The sequence below is a fragment of the Synchiropus splendidus genome, chromosome 19, assembly GCF_027744825.2.
Source record: "Synchiropus splendidus isolate RoL2022-P1 chromosome 19, RoL_Sspl_1.0, whole genome shotgun sequence".
NCBI classification, from domain to species: domain Eukaryota; kingdom Metazoa; phylum Chordata; class Actinopteri; order Syngnathiformes; family Callionymidae; genus Synchiropus; species Synchiropus splendidus.
The window spans coordinates 13,005,285-13,029,842 of record NC_071352.1 but is presented as its reverse complement, the minus strand read 5'-3'; the positions used below and the strand labels follow the sequence as shown (position 1 = coordinate 13,029,842).

The window sequence follows — 24,558 nt, the reverse complement described above, 5'->3', positions numbered from 1 at the left end:
TTTCCACTTGAAAGAATGAAAGGGAAGATAGTGTGCCCACAGAAGTAAAGGTCACACAGGCACAAATCCCTTTCTGAAATCAGTCAATGACAAAAGGGCAGCTGGGTTTTGAAATCCAGCAAACAAAGAGAAGCAGCCAAGTCAGAAATAGGCCTCCATATTGTTTCCTTTTCCTCCCTCTCGATTCAGCACGAGCCTCATTGTCTTTCATGTTCTGAAACTTTCAGAAACCAACATGATCCTTTCTATATTTACAGTACAGAGTACATATAAGGTGAGTAGGAGGAGATGAAAGTCAACAGAAAGGTTGCATGGGAGGTCCAGGACACACATTTAATTGCAATGAGCCGATAAAGAAATGAAATTGCTGACACTGATACGCTTTATTATTCTTTGACGGAACACAACCTCTGACAGCTTGATAACTTTTTGACGCTCGCGTGACAGAGTCATGAAAAAAGTTCATTACTTGTCAGAGCGTTTTGGCAGCACAGCAATGACATCTCCCCCATGTTGGCTCCTGCTAAGGGACGTGCCCCCTCTCCCCCATTTCATTCCTAACTCTCCAAAATGAAATTGGCCATAAAAACAGCTGCGGCATGTTATTGTGCTTTAAAAAGATGAATAGATGATGTGCAGGGTGGCTTTGGTATGTGAGCTGTGTGTGTTGTGATGCAGAAAGGTGAGTGGCAGAATGGGACTGCAGCAGTGTGTGGCAACATTCGGTGCATGTGACGTGGACATGACACTATGAATGATGCGTTTGTACTCACACTATTTTTTAAAAAGAAATGAATGTAATTTGACATGAAGAAATGACCTTCATTTCATATATTTATGTACCAACCATGCCGTTTTAACAACACAGCTTGTTGCACATTGCTACTCAAAGAAACTGGACTAAAACATAGCTTTAACTTTAAAGCTGGTAGTGAGAGGTACTGTACAACATATCCATGTGAAACCATGGCAGACTCTTTAATAGCAAGACTGTGAGTGGCTCTTCTTCAGGTGCCGAAGTGAGAGCATGGTCCACTTCTCCTGCTTCCTTCTTCTAGGTCTTCTGAACTATATTTACAGTACATTGCTATAAGCATTTGAAGCAAATGCTAAGTTTAAGACCAATAATTACGAGGGTATAATGGGGCTTTATAGTTTCCATTGTCTTTCCTGTGAGGAACAATGTGATCCAAGATTCCACTATTTAGAAATGTACCATGATTATGAACTTCACTAGCTTCACATTTGTGGCGAATCATTAGCATTCCAAATTTAGATTCAGCAACATATAACACCACTTGTTTTTAAACTCACGCTTGTTCAGGCTACAGTTCTACTACTGTCTTCGTGCAGTTGCTTAGCCAGACTCCAATTTGAAAACTTCTTTTAAATGCTCTTTCATTTTAAGTGGCTTGAACTGCGGAGCTTGCATGACAGATGAAAACAATCCTCCTGGTCACACAGATGACAAAGAGCTGGACCTGTTTTTTTCTGGCCATTGCAGCCAGACGGTGACGGTGAAAGATGCTATGGGACATCCTACCAAAGTTACTCTCCTGTAACACATGATGAACTCATGAACTTCATCGTGAACTTTCCGGTTTTTATTTATGCACTGTGAGCTTTGAGCAGCTTCTTGAGACTAAAATAATCCTGACCGATGACGTCCGCGACAGATGAGGACCTGAAAACTTTCCCCTGAGACATCTGCAGGAGCTGCAGCGCTCTTACGCTCTTGGTCACAGGTTAGTGATCTGGAAATGAACCATACAATTAGTCAGCGTTTCTGCCTCGCGGCGCCAGCTTCCTACGCCATCCGCATGTCCGTCTCTCCTATCACTGGTCTGGTTGCCGTGCCCATGAGTGCGAGTTAAAAGCAGGCTGCTGGTTGGCGCTCTCCAAACCCCTCAGTCGTCACACAGTACATGGGCTGTCACAACAGACCTGACTCTCCCTCTGAGGATCACGCATGGTTGAGTGTGATTAGGTTAAACACGCTCTTAGATATGACTTGATGTGATGTGGCAGTGTGTGTGTGTGTGTGTGACCGACAGACGAAGGGAGAGAAAAGTGTGTTTTTGTGTCATGTACATGTTTTATTTTTTAGGTGAGTCGAGTACCATTCTGCGTGTGTTTTTCAAGCACATTTATGGATGTGTTGTCGGAAGACCTGTGTTTCATTGGAGCTACACAAAATGACACAACACAAGTACTTATACATTGTTGTCCTGCCTAATGGGACTGTTGTGAGTGTCATGGTGAACTGGTGACTTACTGGAGTGCACCTGTTTGGGCTCCTGGTTCAGTTTAAAGCCAAAAGTTATAAATATCAGGGACTGTTTAACCCTTCTTTTGTTTTCGTCTCAATCTCTAGTTACATTCGACAAGCTTGAATCACATTGCTCTTTTTGTCTCCTTGCAAAATAAACATATTTTATACTGCATTATTTTACGTCACATGGTGAGAATTGCTGTCGTACCAAATAAGTCTGTTGCTACGCTTAATATAATAATATAATAAATGAATAATGTAGTCAGTTTGGGGGAAGAAACCGATCTGTTCCTGCATAAATCCTGGCGTTGGCTGCGTCTTCACGAAAGCCTCCACAGGGAGTGCTTTCCTTCTGATAGCTGCGATTGTGATGTGCTTTTCAACTCCTAAATATCCCTCATTCGTCGGCGCATCTGCTCTTAATGCACTCGATCTGAACCCATTTATCTCTCTTCCGCTGATATCGCCGCAAACGGCCTCCCGCGTTAACTAGGAAACCATTGAGTCCTGTTTGAGTGGGGTTATGTCTCATTATAGCAGAATAACAGAGCCAGAACGGAGCCCCGTCCCTGCCAGTCGCTCCATAACAGTAATTCTATCAGTGTGCCTGCAGCAGTTGAGGCTAATCCTGGTCATTTAATGTATAGCCACACACTGCTCCTCTCTCGGGGCTCCGCCAGGGCTCATATCACGATCCAGCAGAGACACACACACACACACACACACACACACACACACACACACACCAATACAAGCGTTCACTAGAATCCACCTTATCCCTTTTGTTGTTGTTGTGTGTTCACCCTTCTCTGGAGGAGAACGTCCCTCTGCCTGAACATGAGGTCATTTGGAATGATTTTGCATCAGTATGGAGCCAGGAACTAACTGCAACCTTACAATAACTGTGTTGTGACGGCGATGCAATCCCATATAGATAGAATTCTATATTATAACTATTACCACTTAATCCCATTACTCTTTTCTTTTTTTTTTTTTTTTACTTATTCTCCACCTCAATATAGACTAGACTGGAAGAAGTGAGGCACTTCGTGGTCAATTTTCTCTGTGCATCGTACATTGAATAAATATATCAATACGTGACGTTTTCTTTTTTAAAAGTATTTTTTTTTGTTTCAATCACATATCATCCCACCCCTCGACAGTACTATGACAATGGCGACTGTGACTAATACTGCCACTCAATTCATATTATACTTAATATTATACTTTATTTAATGTACTTCAGTTACTGTGACTTGTACTTTAAATACTCCTTTCACGCCTTTGTAGCTGTTTTCCAATAACTACTGCGAGAGTTATTGGAAAATACCTCAACATCCACTGCAACTACAGCAACATCTTCACTACTGCAACTATACCAGTGACTGCACTCACCTACTAGTGTGCTGGTACCGTTCTAGAACCCCCAATGAAGTAGAGACCTTTTATTTCAAGCCCTGCAGGAGTTCATATGAGCGCAGTGAGGAATGCCAACAGAACAAGGTGGTAGTGCACAGCACACTGAACACAGAAAAATCTGTGGTGGAATTTCACTCACAACCGAAATCTTCTTCTCAGAAAATGAATCTCGATATGGCGAGTGATCACTAGACTAGAAAAATTACTGTGGCAACAACTACTTCAACTACTGCAACCACTGCCCCCCAGTGTTGCCCCCCCCAACAACCTCCCCCCTCATGTAGTGTGTCCACTGTGCTTCCACTTTTTCAATGTCAAATGTGTACAATTGTGACTTGTGAAAGGTTTTGAATCCGGGAGGTGACAGGCGTTGCTGCTGACATCTCCAGCACACTGTAAAACGCACAATGTGCTTTCCACAATACATTAAGGCACCACACAGTAACAACGTCGGGACAATTTATCTCTATTGAGCGGCAATTTATGAAGCGTCTGTCCACATCGTATCCTGGCTGTCGCTGCTGTGGGAGTGGTGGTGAGGGGAGGGTCGGGTGGCTCTGTCAGGATTGTGTAGAGTGCTGAGCCACAGATTGGGGTCCAGTGACCTTCAAATGACAGGATCGATGTACATACAAAAATGCATGCAGGCTTCTTCTACCTGCTGCATATTCATGTGTGCGTGTGCAGCTTTGCCAGGGAGTTTAGAGCATTAAACAGAGAGCTTAGTGCTACTGAAGCAGGGAAACAAAACACAAATATTTTCCCTCTTTTTGACAAGTCCAATCAATCCATCAGGGAGAGTGTGTCAATCCATTCAACCCTCTTCATAGATGTTCTTCTCAGCTGCCTGGGAACTTGTCACAAGCTAGATAGGAACATCTCATCGCACTTTTTTTCTTCTTTGGTCCAAACTGTGGTTGAAATTGAATAATATTCTTATGAATTAAGATTGTAGTTCCATAAACAAAACTTCATTTTCGCCTGTCTTCGGTAACTCAAGACATACTCGACATCCTACTTGGCTGGAATGAGCCATCAGCTCTGAGGGTTTGCTAGTCGCTCCAGGCAACTTTGGAGTGATAGTCCTGCATCACTTCTTTTATTCTCTTTGTCCCCTTTCATGTCGCTCCCTCCCTCCCAGACCCTCACTTCTCATTAGCTGCCAATCTTCTCTCATCCGCTGCCCTCTCCTGCACAGTATCCCTCGCGGTGTCTTTCCAGCTCTTTACTCCACCACTGTCATCCTGCTGTCCCCTCTTCCCAACTGGCTTCTCCTGCTGTATAAATCATAGCCTGGGTGAATGCGGTCGGAGCTGTCTGATCCCTCATTTTGTGAGTGAACTCTCGAGTCAGAGGAGATCACAAGGCGGTAATAAAGGAGACCTGATGTTTGTGATGCTATTTTAAACAGCTGAGGACTTGGGTGAGGGGAGTGAGACGATGGGAAGAGAAGAACAAGAACAGCTGGAAAATACACAGTTAAAACTGATACTAAAAAAAAAGAAGTCACTGAAAGACTTCACAAAGTCACTGAGGTGAAAATAAAGTTGCAGTTTTGTCACAAACTTATAACATAAAGCACTTTATTTTCGGCTACTGGACACACCTCTGTTCCGACTACTACACTGTTTAGTCATTATAATATCTGAGCCCACTATTATAAGTAATAACATACTCAGAAGGTACTCAGTACTCGAGCAAGGGTGAGAAAACACCTAACTACAAATATAGTCAATTAAATACTATGGTAGGCCACTTTTTACTTCAACTTGAGTCATATTATTGGAGTAACAATACTCGAGACAATGAGTGAATCTCCTTCAGAAATGAAATCTGAAAATGATCCTTGAAAATGTTTACTGCTTTCATGTCACCATCTCCACAAAAATAAATATCCTTTTTAACTTTTGTAGACAAACAATTGTATACCAAAACAGTAATGGATCATATCACCCCACAAAAAATGGTCTTCCAATAATAAACCGTGTCTTCAGGTTGGTGTCTTTAGTCGCACTTTTCTACCCCAACCTCCTTCTCTTCCGTCCTCCCATCTTCTACAGATACTTCGTATCCTTTCGTCACCTCTTTCCTCCCTCCATTTGAACCCCCCATGTCTCCTCTCACTCTAATCTCTCACAGGCTTGGAAGATGCAAATTATGCCCCACAAATGCAAATGGTAGAATCTTCGAAGGCACCCTGGGTGCGGCAGGAGCATCCACTCTTCTTTCACTGTTGCACCAGCTGCTGCTGACAGAAGATCTTTGAGAAACACAGTATGAAGCATCTCACTGTGTGTTGATATCCACTGCTTATTAATTAACTCATATCAGTTTTGGAGGGAAACTAGGACATATGCTCCCAGTGGCTAGGAGAGACCAGCGGTGGATGATGAACAGTGTTTTTCATGCGGCGGCGTGAGTACACAAGCAACACATCAGAGCCAATGAGTGACAACAATCCCCATTTCAAAGCAGAATCCTCAAGAGAACCAGATTGGAAGCACATTATGCATCAGTATACTGAAATATGTTTCTTTTTTTTCCACTAATATTGATTCAATTGAGTGTTTGAGAGAGATGTTTGTGTGGTGGTGAGTATGTCAGACCCATTGCTTGTGTCGGTTCCCTCTCTCAGCACACTTGTTTTCTCCAGATAATTCTTCAATGTCTGCATTGTCTGGGCAAGGTTTTAACGTTGCGTATCTGAAACACCTTTCTTGCTGTGCCATCCATTTCCACAGTTTAATAGTAGAAAGGTATAGTTCTATTTTGTGCGATACAGTCCAAGACTGAAGACATCCATAAAAACATAAAAACTATCCCATGACTGATCTTATTTGTTGTGTCGCTATTTTCAGCACAAATATATGCAGGAACTGTGAATAGTTTTCTGAATTCATGACTTCACTTTTAATCCTTCAGCTACATTTGGATTATCACAAACAATATTTTAAATTGGTGGTGGTACGGCCGCAGGAAGACCTTCACAAAGGTCAGAATAGATAGATAGTTGAGTGGGTATTCCAATCACTGACTTTCCAACTATTTTCTTTCACTGCAGCGACTCAGACTCGGAGTTGCATTTGAGTCCTTTGAACACGATTTTTTGTGTGTGTCTTTATCGCCGCTTCCAAGGAAAATTGCAGCTGTAGCAATTCCACACCATCGGAACATCATTCATTGTGCTGTGATCACTGCATGAGAGTTTAAATTACAGGAATAAAAATAAAACCGCCGACCTCCAGCTGGTTAACTGCCCCTTTGAGTGTAAGTGATTCCTCAGCAAAATAAATGAATTGCTTTCCACAGAGGCAGGAACGATTGAAAAAAATGCTGCATTTTGCAGATGAAATTTTCTTTGATGTTTTTATGAAGTCCAATATTACCTCCTCTGGACAGATAAGTGGACTTCATCCCACAGCATGAAATCATAAGCATTTTTATCCTACAAACCTACAACAGGTATGTATGAGTGAAATGTAACACATTTTTAAATGTACTTTCGGATACATTTGAGAAGTTTTCCCATTAAATACTCTTTCCGTATAATTTCTTTTTTTTTTTCTTTTTTGTTCATATTTGTCCCAGTAATAATTACATTGAAAAATAAATATTTTCACTTTTTTATTTTAATCCCAGACATCTCCATTTTAATGCCATTATGTGTCCTTTTTTTATTTTTAGAGTCACACTAAACTCATGTCTTTTCATCAGCTAAAACAAAGATTTCACTGTGAATGTGAAACCAAAAAAAAATGATGATATAAATGTTTTTTTCCCCCAACATTTCTTATTAGTTCCCAGTAATGCTACCAGTTTAGCTACTACTGAACTGTCCTGTAAAGAGAAGACTGTCAATCACGGTGGAATTTTCAGACGTCCCTGCAGGACATTTATCTGTAAAGTGAAATGAGCAGATATGGACTGAAGTTCCATAATTTCCCGTAATTCAAGGAGCAATAGCGGCGTGCTCATGAGCAAGCGCCTCAGTGGGGCTTAATGGAGCTCTCCATGGTGCTGAAATATGCCGCCTGGAGTGGATGATCTAACACAGCCAGTAAACAATTTGAAGCAGCATTTGCCTCGCTGACATCAACTGTGAGGGATTGGAGAGCGTTCCTGACTTTCCCTCCTGTACATCCCGGCCATCTGTTCCACTCCTCGCTCTCTTCCCCTGCCACGATTTTTTATTTACATCTCATCGCCTAACACCCTCAGTTTTACATTTATGTAACCCCCCTCCGCCACACACTCTACATGATCCTCTCAAATCTTAGTCTCGTACCTCAGAACACATCTTACCTAAACCCAGTGAGCCAAACATGGGTGCAGTTGCCATTTATACCGCCGCATATGTGGACGTGTGTGCATGTGTGCAGCAGGGACGCCGTCCTCGGGGCAGCTCTCCACACCAGAGCAGAGTAGCAGCTGACCAGCTGTCCCCCTCGCAGCGAGCAGCATGTTGTCTCTCCTATCTGCTCTCTCCATCACTCCACCTGCTTTAATGCCTTTGCTCCGTTTTGGTCTTTTGGACTCCAACATGCGGCACTCGGCCCGGCGGAACATCTTTTGTTTCCTTGACAACTTATTGTTTTATCCCTGAGCTCTCAGGCCTTCTGGGTATTTTTCTGCAAACGTGCTATTGCCCTCATTTGACTTCTCAATTTTGGTTTGTGAAGCTGAGGCTGCTGGGAAGCGTGTGTGCACTTACAGGCTTCCTGCCTTGATCTGGACTTCAGTACATTTGAGCATCTCACAGATCGACATCCTAGATCCTCCGGCAGATCCCTTTTAGTTGTTCCGAAATCAAGGCTCAAATCAAAGAGGAGCATTTTCCATCATAAGGCCTCGACTTTGGAACAGTCTACCCGAGGAGATGAGACTGGCTTAGTCTATGCCTCAAATCTCTCTTAAAAACACATTTTTACAGACTGGCTTTAAGGTGATGTTGTCTACTTACAGGATTCATAGATAAGTGTTTACTTTCCCTGTTATTTTACTGTCTTACTGTATTTGTTTCACTGTCTGTGTTTTGTGCTGATTTTGGTTCTGTTTTTATGTAAAGCACCGTCTTTCTGAAAGTGCTGTATAAATTTATTATTACAATTATTATTCTTATAAAGACTAATGCTTCCGGGGAAAAAATATCCGGAATTTAATGGAAAAATTAACATAACTGAACAAGCTTTTCATCCTTCGTGTTGTACGTAGAGTCATGACAGGAAGATTTATTGTCTACCCCTGTGCATATTGTCCATTGTACTCTCATCATGAGGCCATACTAAGAGCTGGTTTGATCCATGGTTTCCTTGCTTGTGAGCTACTTTTAAAATGCTGCCGTGATCTTTTAAGTTTAGAGATTTTTTTTTAGCTGTCATTCTTACGTTGACACAAACCTTCCCATCACCCAACAGCAAGTCCACCATCCGTCGTGCTTTCTTCTTCTTTATCTCCAACAGTCTCTGTCGAACACACACTGTCTTTCCTCTGGACGTGTCCAAACCTCTCCACGTATCCCTCTTGTCCTGTCACCCAATGACAACCTCATAATCTTCATCTTTGACTCTTGAGACTCCAGACTCCTTTAAAACATGGCAGGTTTCCCGACTATCCTGTGAAGCTTCCGACCTCAACCCCTCCACTGTTTAAAGTTAATCCGACACGTGAGCAGTTAAAACCAGCGAACACGTATAGAAAGACCGCTGAACTTCAGCTTAGATTCGGGTAAACAGGATTGCCGTGTCTACATTTGTCACTTTATTTTGACTTAGCCTCATTCTTTTTTCACTCTCTTTATACGTCTCTCCGCTCGAAGATGCCTCAGGGATTAAATGTGTTTAATTAGGAGGTGATTATGTGGAGACAGCCGACCCAGCAGGCCCGGGAACAGCTTCATCTCATCACTGTCACCACCCCACGTACACACACAAACCAGCCCTCTGACAGCCCTCTTCTTTTGAAACCAGTTATTTTGGTTTGGTTCAGTTTGGGGTTTCGGTACAAAGAGATGAGTCACCCAGCATCATCCTGGTGTTTGCACGACTCTGCTAAACATTCCGGGAAACCTCGGGATTGTGATGACTCACGATCAGAAAAGTTATTATCACGTGGTCCAGTCGCACAAATCTCGTGTTGATGTTAGTGGTCCCTCCCATGACAAGCGCTCCTTCCCAAGCGGGCTGGAACTCACGACCATTCATCATTCATCTTACTCAATTAACCATGTTGACGGTTTCTTTAAGAGGAAACTAGTGTAACAACATACACAAGGGACGTTCACACACACCGCTGAAGGGTCAAACAAAAGAGCATCTCACCATGTCGCCGGTGATATAACCAGAGTAGCAGGGCGCTGAGCACAGATGCTCCCGTGAGAGCAGCCACAAGATGAGATGTATATTTTAGGATGGAAAGCTTTCTCATTGGAGGATGGTGGAATCGATAACATGAAAAGTTAACCAGGAGACCTTCAACTGGTGCTGGTTTTTATGTGTGTGTTGCTAAGAGGCCATTTTTGTTGATCGCGACTGTTGTATTACAAACCATAACAACTTAACTTTGAGTGAGATTGTGTTTTTTGGAACTGTATAATCATGAATTTGGAAACTTCAAGATGTATTTTCACATCGAAGTTGATCTAGTCTATGCTTTGAGTTTGTATGGCACATGCACCATGACAAGGAAGGAACACATTTGGAAGACATTTGGGGCATTTGCAGTATGGCTTTTCGAGTTAGGTGTTACATTGTTGAATAAGTATTTCCCCTAAAGCTGCAAGAATTCAAGCAGACGTCTAAAGCAAATGGAAAAACATCTGGAATTCCGTACGGCACTGGAAGCTTTACTGTGATCCTCCAGTACTCTGTCACCAAAGCACACCTGATGATGTGCAGGGTTGCGACGGTGAAGATGAAAATGTGCGATAAAACCCTCAGCAAGTGAATATTTGTGGCGCATTCTGAATCCCAATGTGAATCCCATCTGGTTTGTTACCCATTCGTTTGAAAAGTGCTCCGCTCATTCTCAATACTGAGCAGTTTGTCGTTCCCTTCAGTCCCAGGAGGTTCTTTTAAAATAAATAAATGAGTGTATTTCCTGGTTTTGAATCTGATTCAAGTCAGGAAAGGTGTTAAAATGTAGAAGGCAATCTGATGATTATCAGAGGCTTTGGAGGAGACAGAGCAATGTGGGGAAGTGTAGGAGCGAGGAGGGTGTTGTTAGCTGGTTATGAAAGTGAGGCGGAATCCAAGGCGCTAATAAGCGCAGGAATGGGTGAAAATGAGGCCAAAATGAGTTTATCCCAATGGTGGAAAGATGAAAGTCAGAGAAGTATTTTTTTCTAATGTTACTTTGGAATAAATGGGATAAAAGTGAGTGTCGGAATATTAACTTTTTTTTCAAGAACCATCTGGTGGCATGAGCTTTGATCTCTACGTCTTTGTCTCGGATCCTCTGGTTCAGCTGCTCCTGTTGGTGCCATCTAATGACGCATGTTTGTTTATTTCTGGTGTCGAAACACTTCTGGAGGTCTCCTCCTCTCACATGGCCGACATGACCGAGGGGCTACACGGGCCTTTGTCCTATAAAACATGCCATCACTCTCCCCACAACTGAGCCCTGAGGACACACGCTCACTAATTTCAGTCTAAATCCACCGCTGAGGCTTGGGGTGATATTGAGCCCCAGCCAGTGTGCGACTGTGTGTGGCGAAAGAGGAAGACAGATGGGTCACGCAGCATTCTCTCCCTGGGTTAAAAGCTGGAACACCGCTAATTACCACTTAATTAAATATGACCCGTCTGTCCTGTCGCCACTTTGCACACCGATGACACGTGTGCCCTTGTTTTAAGTGTGCGATGCGTGTTAGAAACAAAGCTCCATTCACCAGCGTATGCCAGACTTTTCTTTTGTGCTTTGTGTTATCAGTTTCCTCTTTAATCGACAGAATATTGTTTACGGCGCCTCTCTTGCATGGGGTACCACAAGGTTCCCTCTTGGGACCCTTATTGTTTTCTCTGCATCAGCTTCCCCTGCGTCCAATTTTATACTGACAGCTCTGAGATGTACTGTTCACTATCATATAACAGCACATCCATGGTCCAGCCTCTTTCAGAATGTTGTTCAGTGATGTTGCAGACTAGGCTGCTCTCGCCTCCAACAGTTTCTCTAGTCAGTTGATGGACAAATATTACCCATTACTGAAGGTAATTCCTATTCCAAATTGCAAATGGAAAAACTCGACAAAAGCGTGACTCTGAAGAGGTTAAATTTGAAAAGAAAATCACGTTCTGCTTGTTCTTTTTCTTCTTGGCTTTAATGTTTATTACATGTATTTATCCACATTAGTGCTGTTGAATGCTGCACCTCTTTTATCGACTATTGCCTCCTGTGTCATACATTGTAGTTTAAACTAATCCACTGTAGCAAATTGCAGTGCGCCAGAGACCACGCAACACCATCGCCCCCTAAACACCAATGGACCACTAGCACATTGTATCCCGTTTGAAATATCTGACACAGTTTGACTCACAAACATACGTTCCAGTTCAAAGATGATCCATGTTGGATCTCCTCCCACCATCCCTACTCACAGCCTATTTGTAATGTTCATCTGTCTGTTAAAGTGTACTCTGCCAAGAAGCAAGTCCTCAGACTGACCGTTGTTGGAGCGTAATGCCCTTGCAGATATTCCATTGGTTCCTATCGGGTGATGCCCTCCGGTTCCATCCACGGCGCCAGCCTCACCTGGTTGCTTCAGCAGCTCCGTCAGAGTCCTGAGCACAAGAGGAACACTCAAATCAAAGATGACGGAACTGACAAAAAACAGGAAAAGCCTGTCATGTTTTCTGGTCAAGATAGATCCCGACATCTCAAGGGTTTTCAGTCACTTGAAAACAGTAGCAGGGCTGCCTCTCTCAAGCGTGTTTCAGGGTGTCTTCCAGGCGGGAGAGAGAAACAAGGTGTCGCTGTCGTGCTTCTATTTGTTAACCTCTCCTACAGTGAGCAGATGGATGAACAACAAGTAATGTTAAGTTAATTCAAGAATCCATGGGTTGTTTAGCACCAATGTCAATAGGACCAATTTACAATGTTTTGAGGCATCGTGTCAAACAACTCCACATCGAGCTGCATGACAGGTTGTACCTTTGTTCAAAGTTCCATGAGTGTTGTGAGAGTGAGAGAACAAGTACTTATTGTTCTAGACATTATCACAAAAAGAAGCTTGGAGGACACTGGACAACACTAACTCAAACACACAAGATGTCAAAAATATTTGGTCTGTATGCCTCTGATACAGACGCCATTAGCCTTAGTTTTAATTTTTTTCATTCTTACTTCTTGTTTTGCCTTCAAGTTGAAGAGTGTCCCCTTGTGGGTTCAGTAAGTCATTGTGATCTGACCAAAAATGAGACTCTAAATGAGCACATATTTGACTACATTTGTTCTGTCCCAAACAAACACAACAGTGACTCCTTCTAAATCAGAATCAAGGCCAACTTGGGACATGAACTGTGGTTGTTATTTTTGCTCCAAAACAACAAAACTTTAGTTCAGTCTTCACAATCCTGTGCCGAGCTGTCATACTGCTGGTTGACTTGAATGAATAATAAATAAGGTTTTGGACCTGTTTCTGTGAGTGATGTTGCTGCAGTTGCATTTGTCTGTTCAAGTTTCTTTATCTGCAGCTGGAGTCATCTGTCAATGTTGGTTCAGATCTGGACTGTTGCAGAGCACAGTAAGTCAACACTGAAAAGCTTTTTTGCTGTTGACAAATCTCGCAGCAATCCGCACCAGAGGAACCTTTTTAGCGATCATTCCGCTGCCTTGAATTTTCCACAGCTCGCTGTATTTACCCTCCTGGCACTGTCGAAGCGCTGGCAGAGCCGAATAAGTTGCTGGCAAAAACAAGCTTGCTTGTTTAGAATGACGTTTTTAGAGTGGTTGTGTCATGATCCAGGCTTGAACTCAGGACGAGGATCGAAAATGAAGCGCTTTGCTTTTTTTTCTGCTTTAAATTAGTCTCTTTTTGACATATCGCTGCACTGACTGTATAAAGCATTAGCACCGGGGATTTAACTTCAATTAAAATGCCACGTTCTACCGTGGGGTCTGAACCCGCCCACAAAGTCAGTGGAGTCGACAGGGCGAGCCACAAGTTTCTTTTTTCAAGCTTGAAAAGCAAGTACTGTAGCAGCAAAACTAGCAAAACGGCGCACCAAGAGACTGTGTATCCTTCAACACTTCAACCTCCACCTTTGTACCGTGCTGCAACAGTAAATCAAACAAATATATAGCGGTGCATTTCAGGGGTGATGTATATGAGGACGAATTCTCAGGGCTAGTTTTCATCTCAATTTGTAATGTTTCACCGGGTGTGTAGTAGTAGGTCCATGGGAGCTGTGGCGACCACTCTGACAGTGTAAGTTTTATTCACACTGAATACGGTACCATTCAGTCAGGGTAACTGTAGAATAGAAATACGGTGGAAGGACAATATTGAGTGAATAAAAATAAGCCTAAATATTGTTTTCTTGGTTATTGACATGGTTGAACCTCCTTTTATGTCACCTCCTCTTAACTCTTTCTTAACTCTCACTCCTCTTTTGGGATTCATGTTTTTTAAACCACACCTGACGTTGGGTGCTTCTTTAGTGACACAGCCTGTGCTGCACCAAAGCAAACATCACTTCGGAGGAAAGTGAAGATAGATCCATAGTGTGAGACCTTGATGTTCTCTCTCAAGTCAGAACCCGCTCGCATTGGTGCAGTCAACTGACGTCTGACAAACCCCCAAGAGTGAAAACCCGTGAAAGACTCTGCATTAGGCAACTTGACAAAAACATTAAATGTGTCCAAATTCAGTGACAGGACTTCTATTAAAATGCAAGTTTGAGGTTTGACATTTGCAAAAAAGCAAATTGCTGCACTGCTGTAATTTCCACAGGGAAAGGGAGGTAATAAAATTCTTTTGAAAAGTACATTCTCCCTGACACGCACGTCTATTAATGGTCTCAGTCGAAACACACTTTTGGTGGGGACGAGAGAAACTCGAGGTGCAAGATCCAACCTCTAGAATACACCTGCATTATTAGGTTTTAGTTTACGCTTGTTTTTCTTCAGTGACCCACTTAGTATGTCTGCGTTAATCTCAGTTTACATGTGCAGTTTTAAAGTTAGAGTAACCGAAAAAAGCAGCACAACCTTGTTTCCTCTCTTGTCCAAACAGCATTTCCTCTCCATTTGTCTTCACTCTCATACAGTGAGTCTCACTTTCTCACCAGCCCACGCGCTTGTTTCCGTCCCCTCCAGAAGCCTGTTGTTCTCTCCATCCTCGACCTCTGAAAACATTCTCTCTGCAGCCTGTCTTGTCATCTCAACCATATCAGACTTCATCAGCCTCCTCTTCCTCTACATCTTCTTTGTTTCTGCCATGAAACTTTTACAACAAGATTTTCCCCTCACTGCCTCCTCTCTGGCTTTTTTCTTTCCTACAGCCTTCGCCTTCTTTTTCCGTCCTCAGATCTGTCAACACTAGGTCTCTGTGACAGGCGGGTGGCTTCCTTTGGGCCCTTTTTTATTGCCCGCCTAGATCTATTTCACCCCCTGAAGTATTCTCAAACTTTTCCTTCTCGCCCCCGAGATATGTGTCAGACAAGCTACGCCACTGTTTGATATATGCTGAGCCTTTCAACTCACACTTTCTCTGGTGAAATTAGAATAAAATCTGACGTCCTGAGATCTTCATAATAAATTTTCTTCAGGAATTCACTCAATTTTGGCTTTTTTTTTTATACATCTGTTCAGTTTTTGAGGGGAAAGTCACAGAACTTCACTGCAACCTAAGTACACCATTAACAGTTGGAAGCTCCTCCAATGGTGTGAAGCTTCTCCTTGGCCAAGATCTACCTCCAGTATATTTATGTTAGAGTGAAAGAGATGAAACTATCATCTGAACTGTCTCTGTCAGAGCAGTGGGCTCCTTGATGTGTCTGTTAGCCAGGAAATCTTTGAGCCAGGTTTACAATCTGATGATGTCCTCATAGAACTAACCAAAAGCTGTGTTAAATTTCGATCAACTCAGCTGTTCCAAATGAAGTCCGTTCCCATTGAAATGCAACTGACAACAAGTTAAAAAAGTTAAATTTTTAATTTCACTATCAATGACATTTCAAATGACTAAAATGTATCTGAATACATAGATAAAATAAATGTACTTTGGGCAGCAGTCATGGTGAAATAAGCTCAGTCTGGATGTGAAGAAGCTTCTTGGCGGAAGTCTGAGCTCTCTAGTTGCCCATGTAGGCATGTAGTTTTCAACAGTGACAATTTTTAGTTTTTGTGGGTGCAGCCTAAGTTTTATTCAGAAGCACAACTGTACTTCATCCACCAAAAACTGAGAAAGTTTTCATGTCATCTGATTCCTCATGTTATTTATTGCCTTTCCCGAGCGGATCTACTCCCTATTTAATTTTCTGTTCCATTCATGTGCAGACCTGGCTGGATGAGAGAGACTCATATCTGAGTTGGTTTAAAGCACTTCTATCTTTTTATGTCAAATATCAAGTTGCAAGCTTAGCGGATTTTTAACAGCTCACTTAACGGCGGTTGTAAAACTCTGCCTCTGAACACGATGCCGTGAGACAAGGTCAGTCTCACTTCCATCGATATCATTTACCACGCAGAGCAAGACGACCTGAGTGTCCTTGATGGACAGAGGTTCGTCTCACACTGGGTTTAAAGTTTGAAAAGAATTTAGCACAACTCCAAACTTCACTTTTGTGGCCTCATTAGCCAACCTGACTGACAGAGACGGTTCTTCTCCACAAGAGAAGCCTTAAAGATCAAACCTGGTCTGATTCCTTTGAAGCCTTTGCCGACATAGAAGTCCAGCTGGGAGACTAAGGAACAGGAATCCTTTTCTGTGACACCTTTTTCAGATAACTTCAGGTAGAAAATGTTGTCTGTATAAATCTGTGATTCAGTAGATGAAGAGCATTTCACACGTTGTCTCTGCCTCAATGTTTCTTACAAGAAATACCCAAAGTACAAGATGTAAAAATATGGTTTTGAGGCACAGAGAGTTCAGTCATCCGGGAGGAGCTCGGGGTGGAGCCGCTGCTCCTCCACATAGAGAGGAACCAGCTGAGGTGGCTCGGGCATCTGATCCGGATGCCCCCTGGACGCCTCCCTGGGGAGGTGTTCTACCGGGAGGAGACCCCGGGGAAGACCCAGGACTCGCTGGAGAGATGATGTCTCCGGTCTGGCCTGGGAACGCCTCGGGATACCCCGGGAAGAGCTGGAGGAGGTTTGTGCGGATCGGGAAGTTTGGGCTTCCTTCCTCCGAATGCTGCCTCCGCGACCCGACCCCAGATAAGCGGCAGAAGAAGGTGAAGGTGAAGGCACAGAAATGTATTTCTGTTAATAAGGAATGAAAACAGAAGGCCTTCCGTTCGGGACGTCTCTGCTTATGTGGTATAAATACACCAAAATGTTGTGCACTTTAAAGCGGAGGGGCTGTTTGAACCGATAACCGTGACAAATGAAATTCTCTTCCGAGCGCAGCGACCAAGTGTGACAGTATTTTCCACTTAAATATGCGCGGTAATTGCCTCAAATGGAGTCAAGTCAGCCAGTATTCTGGGCTTCTTCTGCGCGACACCATTAGAAATCAGACATTTTTAGCAAAAAACGATTAGCCGCCAAATGCCATGCTGCTACTCGCTCAGCGTGAACCTTCTCAGGGGTGAAACGTGGCAATTGATGCGACAGCTGTGGTGGGAAATGTTGATTATCCACTGCTTTGGATGTTAATTCTCTTATTAAAGTAATAACAGATAAAGGGCACTTGAAATGATTTGCAGCTGGTGAAAGGTGGCTGGTCAACATGCTGCACTTTTTGGCTATTGGCCACCTTGTAAGACTGAGTGTTCTGGATGAGGATGAGATCTGCATCATGTCCCTGGCCTTGGAGAACCTGCTGGAATTTCAGCTGAAACCAACACTTCAAGGTTCTTTGGGTTGTGATTCTTTGAGGAGCACAAAGACAACACCTTCGCAAAAGGTCATCCAACAAAATCCCCTCCTCATCCTTGAAGAGCTTGACCTCAAATATTTGACCGAGTCTTGACCCTGGTCACCTTTGTTTGCTGAAAAGTGCCGAATGCTTCGTCCCACATGCTCAAATTTCTCTTATGAAGCTCTTGCCTGTTTCTCATCTGGGCGCAACAGCGTTGGTGCCCTTTCAGTACGAGGGTGTTTGATCTTTGTTTAGCCCTCTCGATTTGCTCTCCAACGGAGTCAATGTTTTCCACACAGACAGAAGAGGATGACTTGACCTCATGTCCTCCATATCTAAATTAACAGTCCCATTTGTAGGTCGATAATTTCGTGGGGACGTTGCCTCTAAAACATGCTCAGCATGAGTTTGATAGCGGTTTCAGTCTGGGTCATATTTCCTGTACATTAATTCTCTTTTGTGACAAAATGAAACTTTCATCACCGCAACATTGAATGACATTCTCTCTATGATCAATGCATGAATTCTTGACTCCTACTGCAAATAAATCAATAACATGCTGTGCTATTGATTCCAGTAATTCAGGATGGAACAGGTTATAAATGTCGATGGGTTAGAATGGCTTACTGATGGCTGTTGCTAGAATGACGCTCAGGTACTGTCCACTCCATCGGCCATCCTGCTCTTGCACCTATTTTTCGTCCTCTTTGCATCACTATTTCCACCCAGTCATGAGCTGAAATATTGAAGTTTCTACCGTAGTGTGTTCAATACGCATCTAGAGGACCAGCGCTGAACCCCGACTTGACCCCCATTTGCTTCCAAATGATTCCATTTCATTCCCACTTTGGGATTGTTTGCAGTCTCTGGAAAGCCAAGACGTGCCTTCAGAACTCCAGCCCAACCAACATGTCGTGTTGCGATGGCGCGTGCTTCGCTTCCTGCCGACTGTGAACGGCTTTGTAATGTAAATCAGCTCATATTGAGTGCAAATGTGTCCTTGAGCATGTCTCCATCACCGTGCCACTTTTACAGCTCGACTAAACACCAGCTTTGTAAGCTTACATAACCTCCGATCGTTTTGTTGTTATGACGTGACCGTAAAACTCTGAAAGCTTATTAGACTGAAGCATGATTAATTACGGCTGCACAGCTCACCACCGATTTAATTTAAGCCAAAACATTCTGCCCTTGATGAGAAGGAAAAGTGTTTCCATGCTTACGCTATAGAATTGATATTTCTCGGTTTAAGATCCAGGCATGAAGTGATGAAGTGAGCAGATTTAAACGCGCACTCACCAGTCAGCCTGGTCTCCTTGCGTGAAGGACCTTGTCTTGAGTTGGGTCAGAAATGATGTTTGCGGATGATATAGAGATTTGAAGTGAGGAGGAGGGGGTGAATGATGGCCAGGCAGAAGGTGTAAGGGGGGAGGAATGCAAAATGGAGAGTGCACACGCTCAAACCGGATAAATTCAAGTTTCTGGGGACCTGAAGGAAAGAGTGCAGACGTGGAGGGGGACATGAGTGTAGGACAGCAGACATGATGTTCAGAGACAGTCAGAGAGATGCAAATACTGAGGTTGTCCTTGGGGAATGAATTTGACACGTGGAGAGGAGACATAGTGTTGTACCAAGAAAGATGGAGCTGAAGACAAGGAAACGATGGTGTGAGATGAAGGAATATCCAGAAAGATAAAGGAAGCAATGAAACGCCAAAAGATATTTGGAAAACACGGTTAAGCACTGCATCATTTCCTCCCCTATCGCTGCACAAGGTTGTATCGTAACTGCATTACTGTTTCCGAATTGTGTTGGATGCTAAAAATAAAACTGGAAAAGCACCCTATGTTCATTAAATAAGACGTACAGCGTTGGACTTCACACAGATGCACAAACACACCAACTCCCAGGGGTCTAAAAACACAACGTCTTGTCTCTGAATCACTCCTCACTGTCACAGTGGGTTAGCGTATATTACACAGCTCCCCCACGGATGATAGTGCGGGCCTGTGACCTTGTGTGGAACGGAGCATGGAGATGCAGATACAACCATCCCGCTTTCAAACTGTGATTCCGTATAATTGAGCATCGCCTCCTACAGCCAACCTACACAACATGGACCATTTCGCCGCACACACACACACACACACACACACACACACACACACACACACACACACACACACACACATACACCAAGCTAATGGTACCGACATTGTTGCCTGGAAGAAGGTGATGGAAGCCTTGCAGTGACTTGCCCTTTAATTCTCCCGGGTGGTAATTTAGAGAGGCCTCGCCGTGCAGACCATGCAACTCACACGGATCTCAGTGGACGGAGAGCGAAATTTAAAAACAATACAAATAAAAATCAGCTGACCTTAAGACCACATTGGGCATTTCTAATCGAATTATCAAATGTCACCCACTGTGCTGGCGCAGGAAGGTCTCAACATCAAGTTGAGAATGTGGTTAAGACGGCTGGCGCTTTTACAATCTGAATATGTAAATGAAAGGATTATTCTCAAACCCCTTAGTAATGAAAGGTGTTCAGCAGGCCAAGATACAATGTGAGTAACAAGCTCTTGGACGTATAGATGCAACCACTGCTCAGTCGCAGAGATAACACAGTCAGGCTGCCACATCCTGCTTTCTCACAGGTCTGGTGCACAGCCTGGATCCATCTCCCACCCTGGTTTATGCCTATTAGAGGTGACAGCTGCCAAATAATGTCCCCTGGCATGGCTCAATGCTACCATGCCTGTAGTCGCTTGTGCTCGTGGGTGGGACTCGTGTTTGTGCGGAGACCTCCTCAAGGAGAGTATTTATAGACCACAAAAGTGAAGGCTTGTTCTGATTCACACTCATGATGTTGAATTCTTAAAGAAAAATGATGTCCGCATCGCATAATCAGGATGAGTGTCTAGCATAGTTTTCTACAGAAACTGTTGTATACATAGTTCAGTGCAGAAGATATACATCCGTCTGCTGTTCATTCCAGTGTTGCTGTCAAGACTCTGCTGTATTTTTGTGTTTACTTTGGACACTTTTTTAAAGCATTTCCACTAACCCAAATACTGTATGTCACCCGGCCATGAGTTTGCATGTCAAATCCACTGCTCAACTGGACAAGATGAAATATTATTAAGAATTAAAAACGTGTTTTTTTCGCTCACCTCACAAGCTAGCTCGCAACAGTAGGATACCTGCTGATAAGCAGTGGGGAATGTCCAACTTTAATAAACGGCTGTATCAATAACACGCTTTCCACTGCAGCGTTGCGGCTAATTTGAAATGAAACGTCATGGTTAGCAAAGCATTAAGCGCATGATCCGCGCGTGTGTGTAAAATCATCAGAGCAAATTGCTTCGCTTTAATCGACAATAAGCAGAAGCTACAGCTCATTATTTATATCTGCTGCAGTGCAGATGCTCACCAGCGTGGCACTTTCTCTCACGGATAACAACCTGCGCGGGAGCGGACTGAGCAATTTGTTTTTCCACCAAGAAGGTCCATTAATTTGAACTTCCGTCAGGCCTCAGTTACATCCCATGAAAGCCAAATAAAGTCGCACAACATATCTGGAGTTGTGCGACTTTGGTGCCAGGTAAAACGGATGTAAAGAATGGTTTTAATGAAAAGGAATTTTCAGTGGTAACAGCAGCCGTTGGCGCTACTGGTTCTCTCGCTCGCACAGAGCTGAAAATTACGTGACCGGTTTTGCAATTGTTCAATGAACCGGCGAGCAAGTGAGTGCAGGTTGCAATGCACTTGTAGTGTGCCCTCCACCACTCGTTTTCCTTGCATGAAAACTGCGCCCCAGTGCCTGGCAAAAGCCGGAAGCACAGGCGACTTGTGTGGCCAGTGACATCGGTCATGCTGACCGACTTGGTTGGCCATTTAAATCTGTGGGAACAGAATTATAGCGAGATAAATGTGATGGTCTTCCTTCAGCACCCTGCTCCAGGCATCCAGTTGCTCTAACAACCCTGACAAATTGCCTGTCACGCTCCCTCCACCACATCCTGCCATCTGTCAAATACCTCCACTTTTAAAACCCTTTTACATCTCTGTTTTTAGTGCAGGGGAGATACAAATAACTACAGGTCATTTGAGGGGCGTGTCAGATGTCCCTGGTTCCATCTCAGCAGCACGTCTTCAAAATGTGTTGCTCATTTTGTGTTGCAGAGTGAATGAGGCAAATTCTTCTGCTTAAAATATCACCAGAACTTGTTGCTAACACCTCGGCGTTTTAAACCTGACTCTGCCTGAGTTTGCTCGCAGCCATGTGAAGCAGTATCTGGCTGCATCCCAGCGTTGTTGCTAATGATGATGTCACAGAAAACACCATATGTCAGCCTCTGAGTCACCGCCTCCCTCATTATTTTTGGGCTGTTGCTTTTTTTTTTTTTAGAAGTAGCCAAACGCACACCCACGAAGATTCCCTCTCCTGCAGGGACGCACTCTCACACATGCATCATTCGACGCACCGATAACCCCCCACATAAGCACACCCACACACACGCACCTGTGCAAATCGATCGCAGCTTGAAGAGTTATTGATGATCTACAGGTGCTCATCTTCATCCATCATTACACTCATTGATCTGCTTTATTATACATCCATTGTCGTCTATTGAGGAAGCCTTTAGAGAGAAGACAGTCATGGCTCTTTTCTTATTGAACACACTGAGCTCCGAGGAAGACCCCATCAGAGAAGGCTGCGGTGGAGCAACACAATGAGATCATGAAGCCACAAAAGCCAGCTGCAGAGGTTGAGGGGGATGACAACTTTTTTGCAAATGTCCCCTATAAAAGAGGGCACAAGAAAAATCCATGGTCTCCAGCTGAGGACCCAGGGAGTGACCTAATTAGGGATGGCTGGAGGTCCCACTGGGGGAAACCAGATGTTGCTCAGGACAAAATGTTTTGAAAGAAATTACATCATATATCTAAAACAATGGATTGAAAATACTCAGATGAAGGAGGAAATTACTCGATCGCCACACTTGGCGGTTATAGGGAGCATGAGCGGCCATGTTTACATGACAGCTGTGGAAACATTAGTTTTGTAATAAAGATGTTAACACCCTTGTTCCACTACAGGAGAGCGATGCGCTTCCTATGGTAACTAACCCAGTTAAATGCTCTATGAAGCATACATGTAACTGTCAGCATGATCAAGGGTGGAAGCAGCGTGTGTGTTTGCTCCCTTACCTTATTAAAACCGTCATGTCTGTGTTTCACATGTCTGTATTGTTATTGTCATGTCCGCGCTCTTTGTTTCCGTTTCCTGTTCTCTCTCTAGCTTTCCAAGTGACACAGCTGGCGTGCATTTGCTCATCACACTTTCCACGGATATCAACCCCTTGACAGCAGCTTGTGTCGCCAGATGGTTTCTTTGCGTTCCTAATGGTAAATTCTCCCACGACTTCTCTCTCGCTAAGCTCCCTAGATGATTCTAAATTCTGTGCGCGCTTGATTTCTGTTTCAGTCGCCTCCCTTGTTCTTGTTCTCACTTTGTTTCTGTTTCATTTCCAGGTTGATTTCCGCGTGTGAGTATTTTGTAGATCTCACTCTTTGTTTTCTAATCTATATAGTTAATTCCTTGTGTGCGTGTGTGTTTTTCATCATCGAGCGCTTTATGTTTATTGGCCTCGCGAGTAACTTCCGAGTGCGTTTGAGCTCTCCCCGGTTATTGGCTTGATTATCGCCTCTCAATTGTTTCAGGTTTTTTCCCCTGCCCTTACGTGTTATTCCCGGTCCGTGTTCTGACGTCTTCCGTTCTTCGTTCTTGTTCGTCTGTGTATATCTTGTCTTTTGTCTATTAAATTGTTAATAACCTTCTGTCGTCCAGCAGACATTGCACCTGGGTCCAACCTCAGACAGCCATGACAGAAACACTCCACTGTGATGATGCTAACTTCACAGTTTTTCAGCCATTAGTTCCCACAAGTGAGAGTACTGGACGTAATTTATTCTACTATGTTGAGTTAACATTTGCTATTTAGCTAACTGCCTTAAATCATGTCTCTGACAGTTGTCTGACAATCGTGATGAAAGTGTCTAAGGCGGAATAAAGGCTCGTAGCATCCTGCTGGTGCACTTGTTTTTTTTAGTGTTTTGTTAGCAAAAAAATAAATAAAAGCCAGACTTTTAAATGTGATCTGTGGATCAGAGTGAGTTTGCCACAACCCACCTCCTGCTGTCTAATCAATGACCTACTGTTAGAGTGACTCCATTCACATTTCCACAGTGGGAGCAGTGGTGATTCACCATGATGTGTCATGTTTACACTTTATTGTCTGTTCCTTTTTACATTTTTCTCTCCTGCTTTTATTTTGTTACCTCCGGTTGCCTTAGTTTCCTGTCCCTGCTTTGTCTCCTGCTTCACTGGCAATACAGCTGGCATTAATCTCCTCATCAGTCTCATGGATTTAAACCTGTCGACGTCAGTCCTGTTTGCCAGATTGTTGCTTCTTGCTTCGTCAAAGTAAAACTCTTTCAAGACTCCCGTGTGTTCACTTTACTTCCTGACCTTTTCCAGGTTTTTCCTCCGTGCTGAATTCCTATTCTGTCGCCGCCTTTTGTTCTTCCTTGCTACTCCTGTGTTTACTTCCCTTCTCTCAATTCAGTCCGTGTGTGAGCTGTTTATCTAAGCCTCACTTTTTAGTTATAGTTCCGTTAGTGTGATTAGCCGCCGCCACCGAGTGCTTTCAGTTTAGTGCCACCACCACGTTGAGCTTAACTCCGTGTGTGTGTGTTTTCTGTTCTCCCATTTATATAGTAGGTCGTTGATTCTAATCCGCCTCTATTGTTTTCCAGATTCACCCTGTTCCCTGTGTGTTGTTC

At 43.5% G+C, this 24,558-nt stretch overlaps 1 protein-coding gene across 1 annotated transcript in view; it reads right to left on the bottom strand.

Annotated features, from left to right (window-relative positions):
- Positions 1–24,558, bottom strand: part of LOC128751034 (protein shisa-8) — a 72,848-nt gene that overhangs the window by 27,995 nt on the left and 20,295 nt on the right. Inside the window, exon 3 of the mRNA XM_053851776.1 lies at positions 12,350–12,465. Coding sequence (XP_053707751.1) covers positions 12,350–12,465 — 116 coding nt within the window. The remainder of the gene's footprint in view (positions 1–12,349; positions 12,466–24,558) is intronic.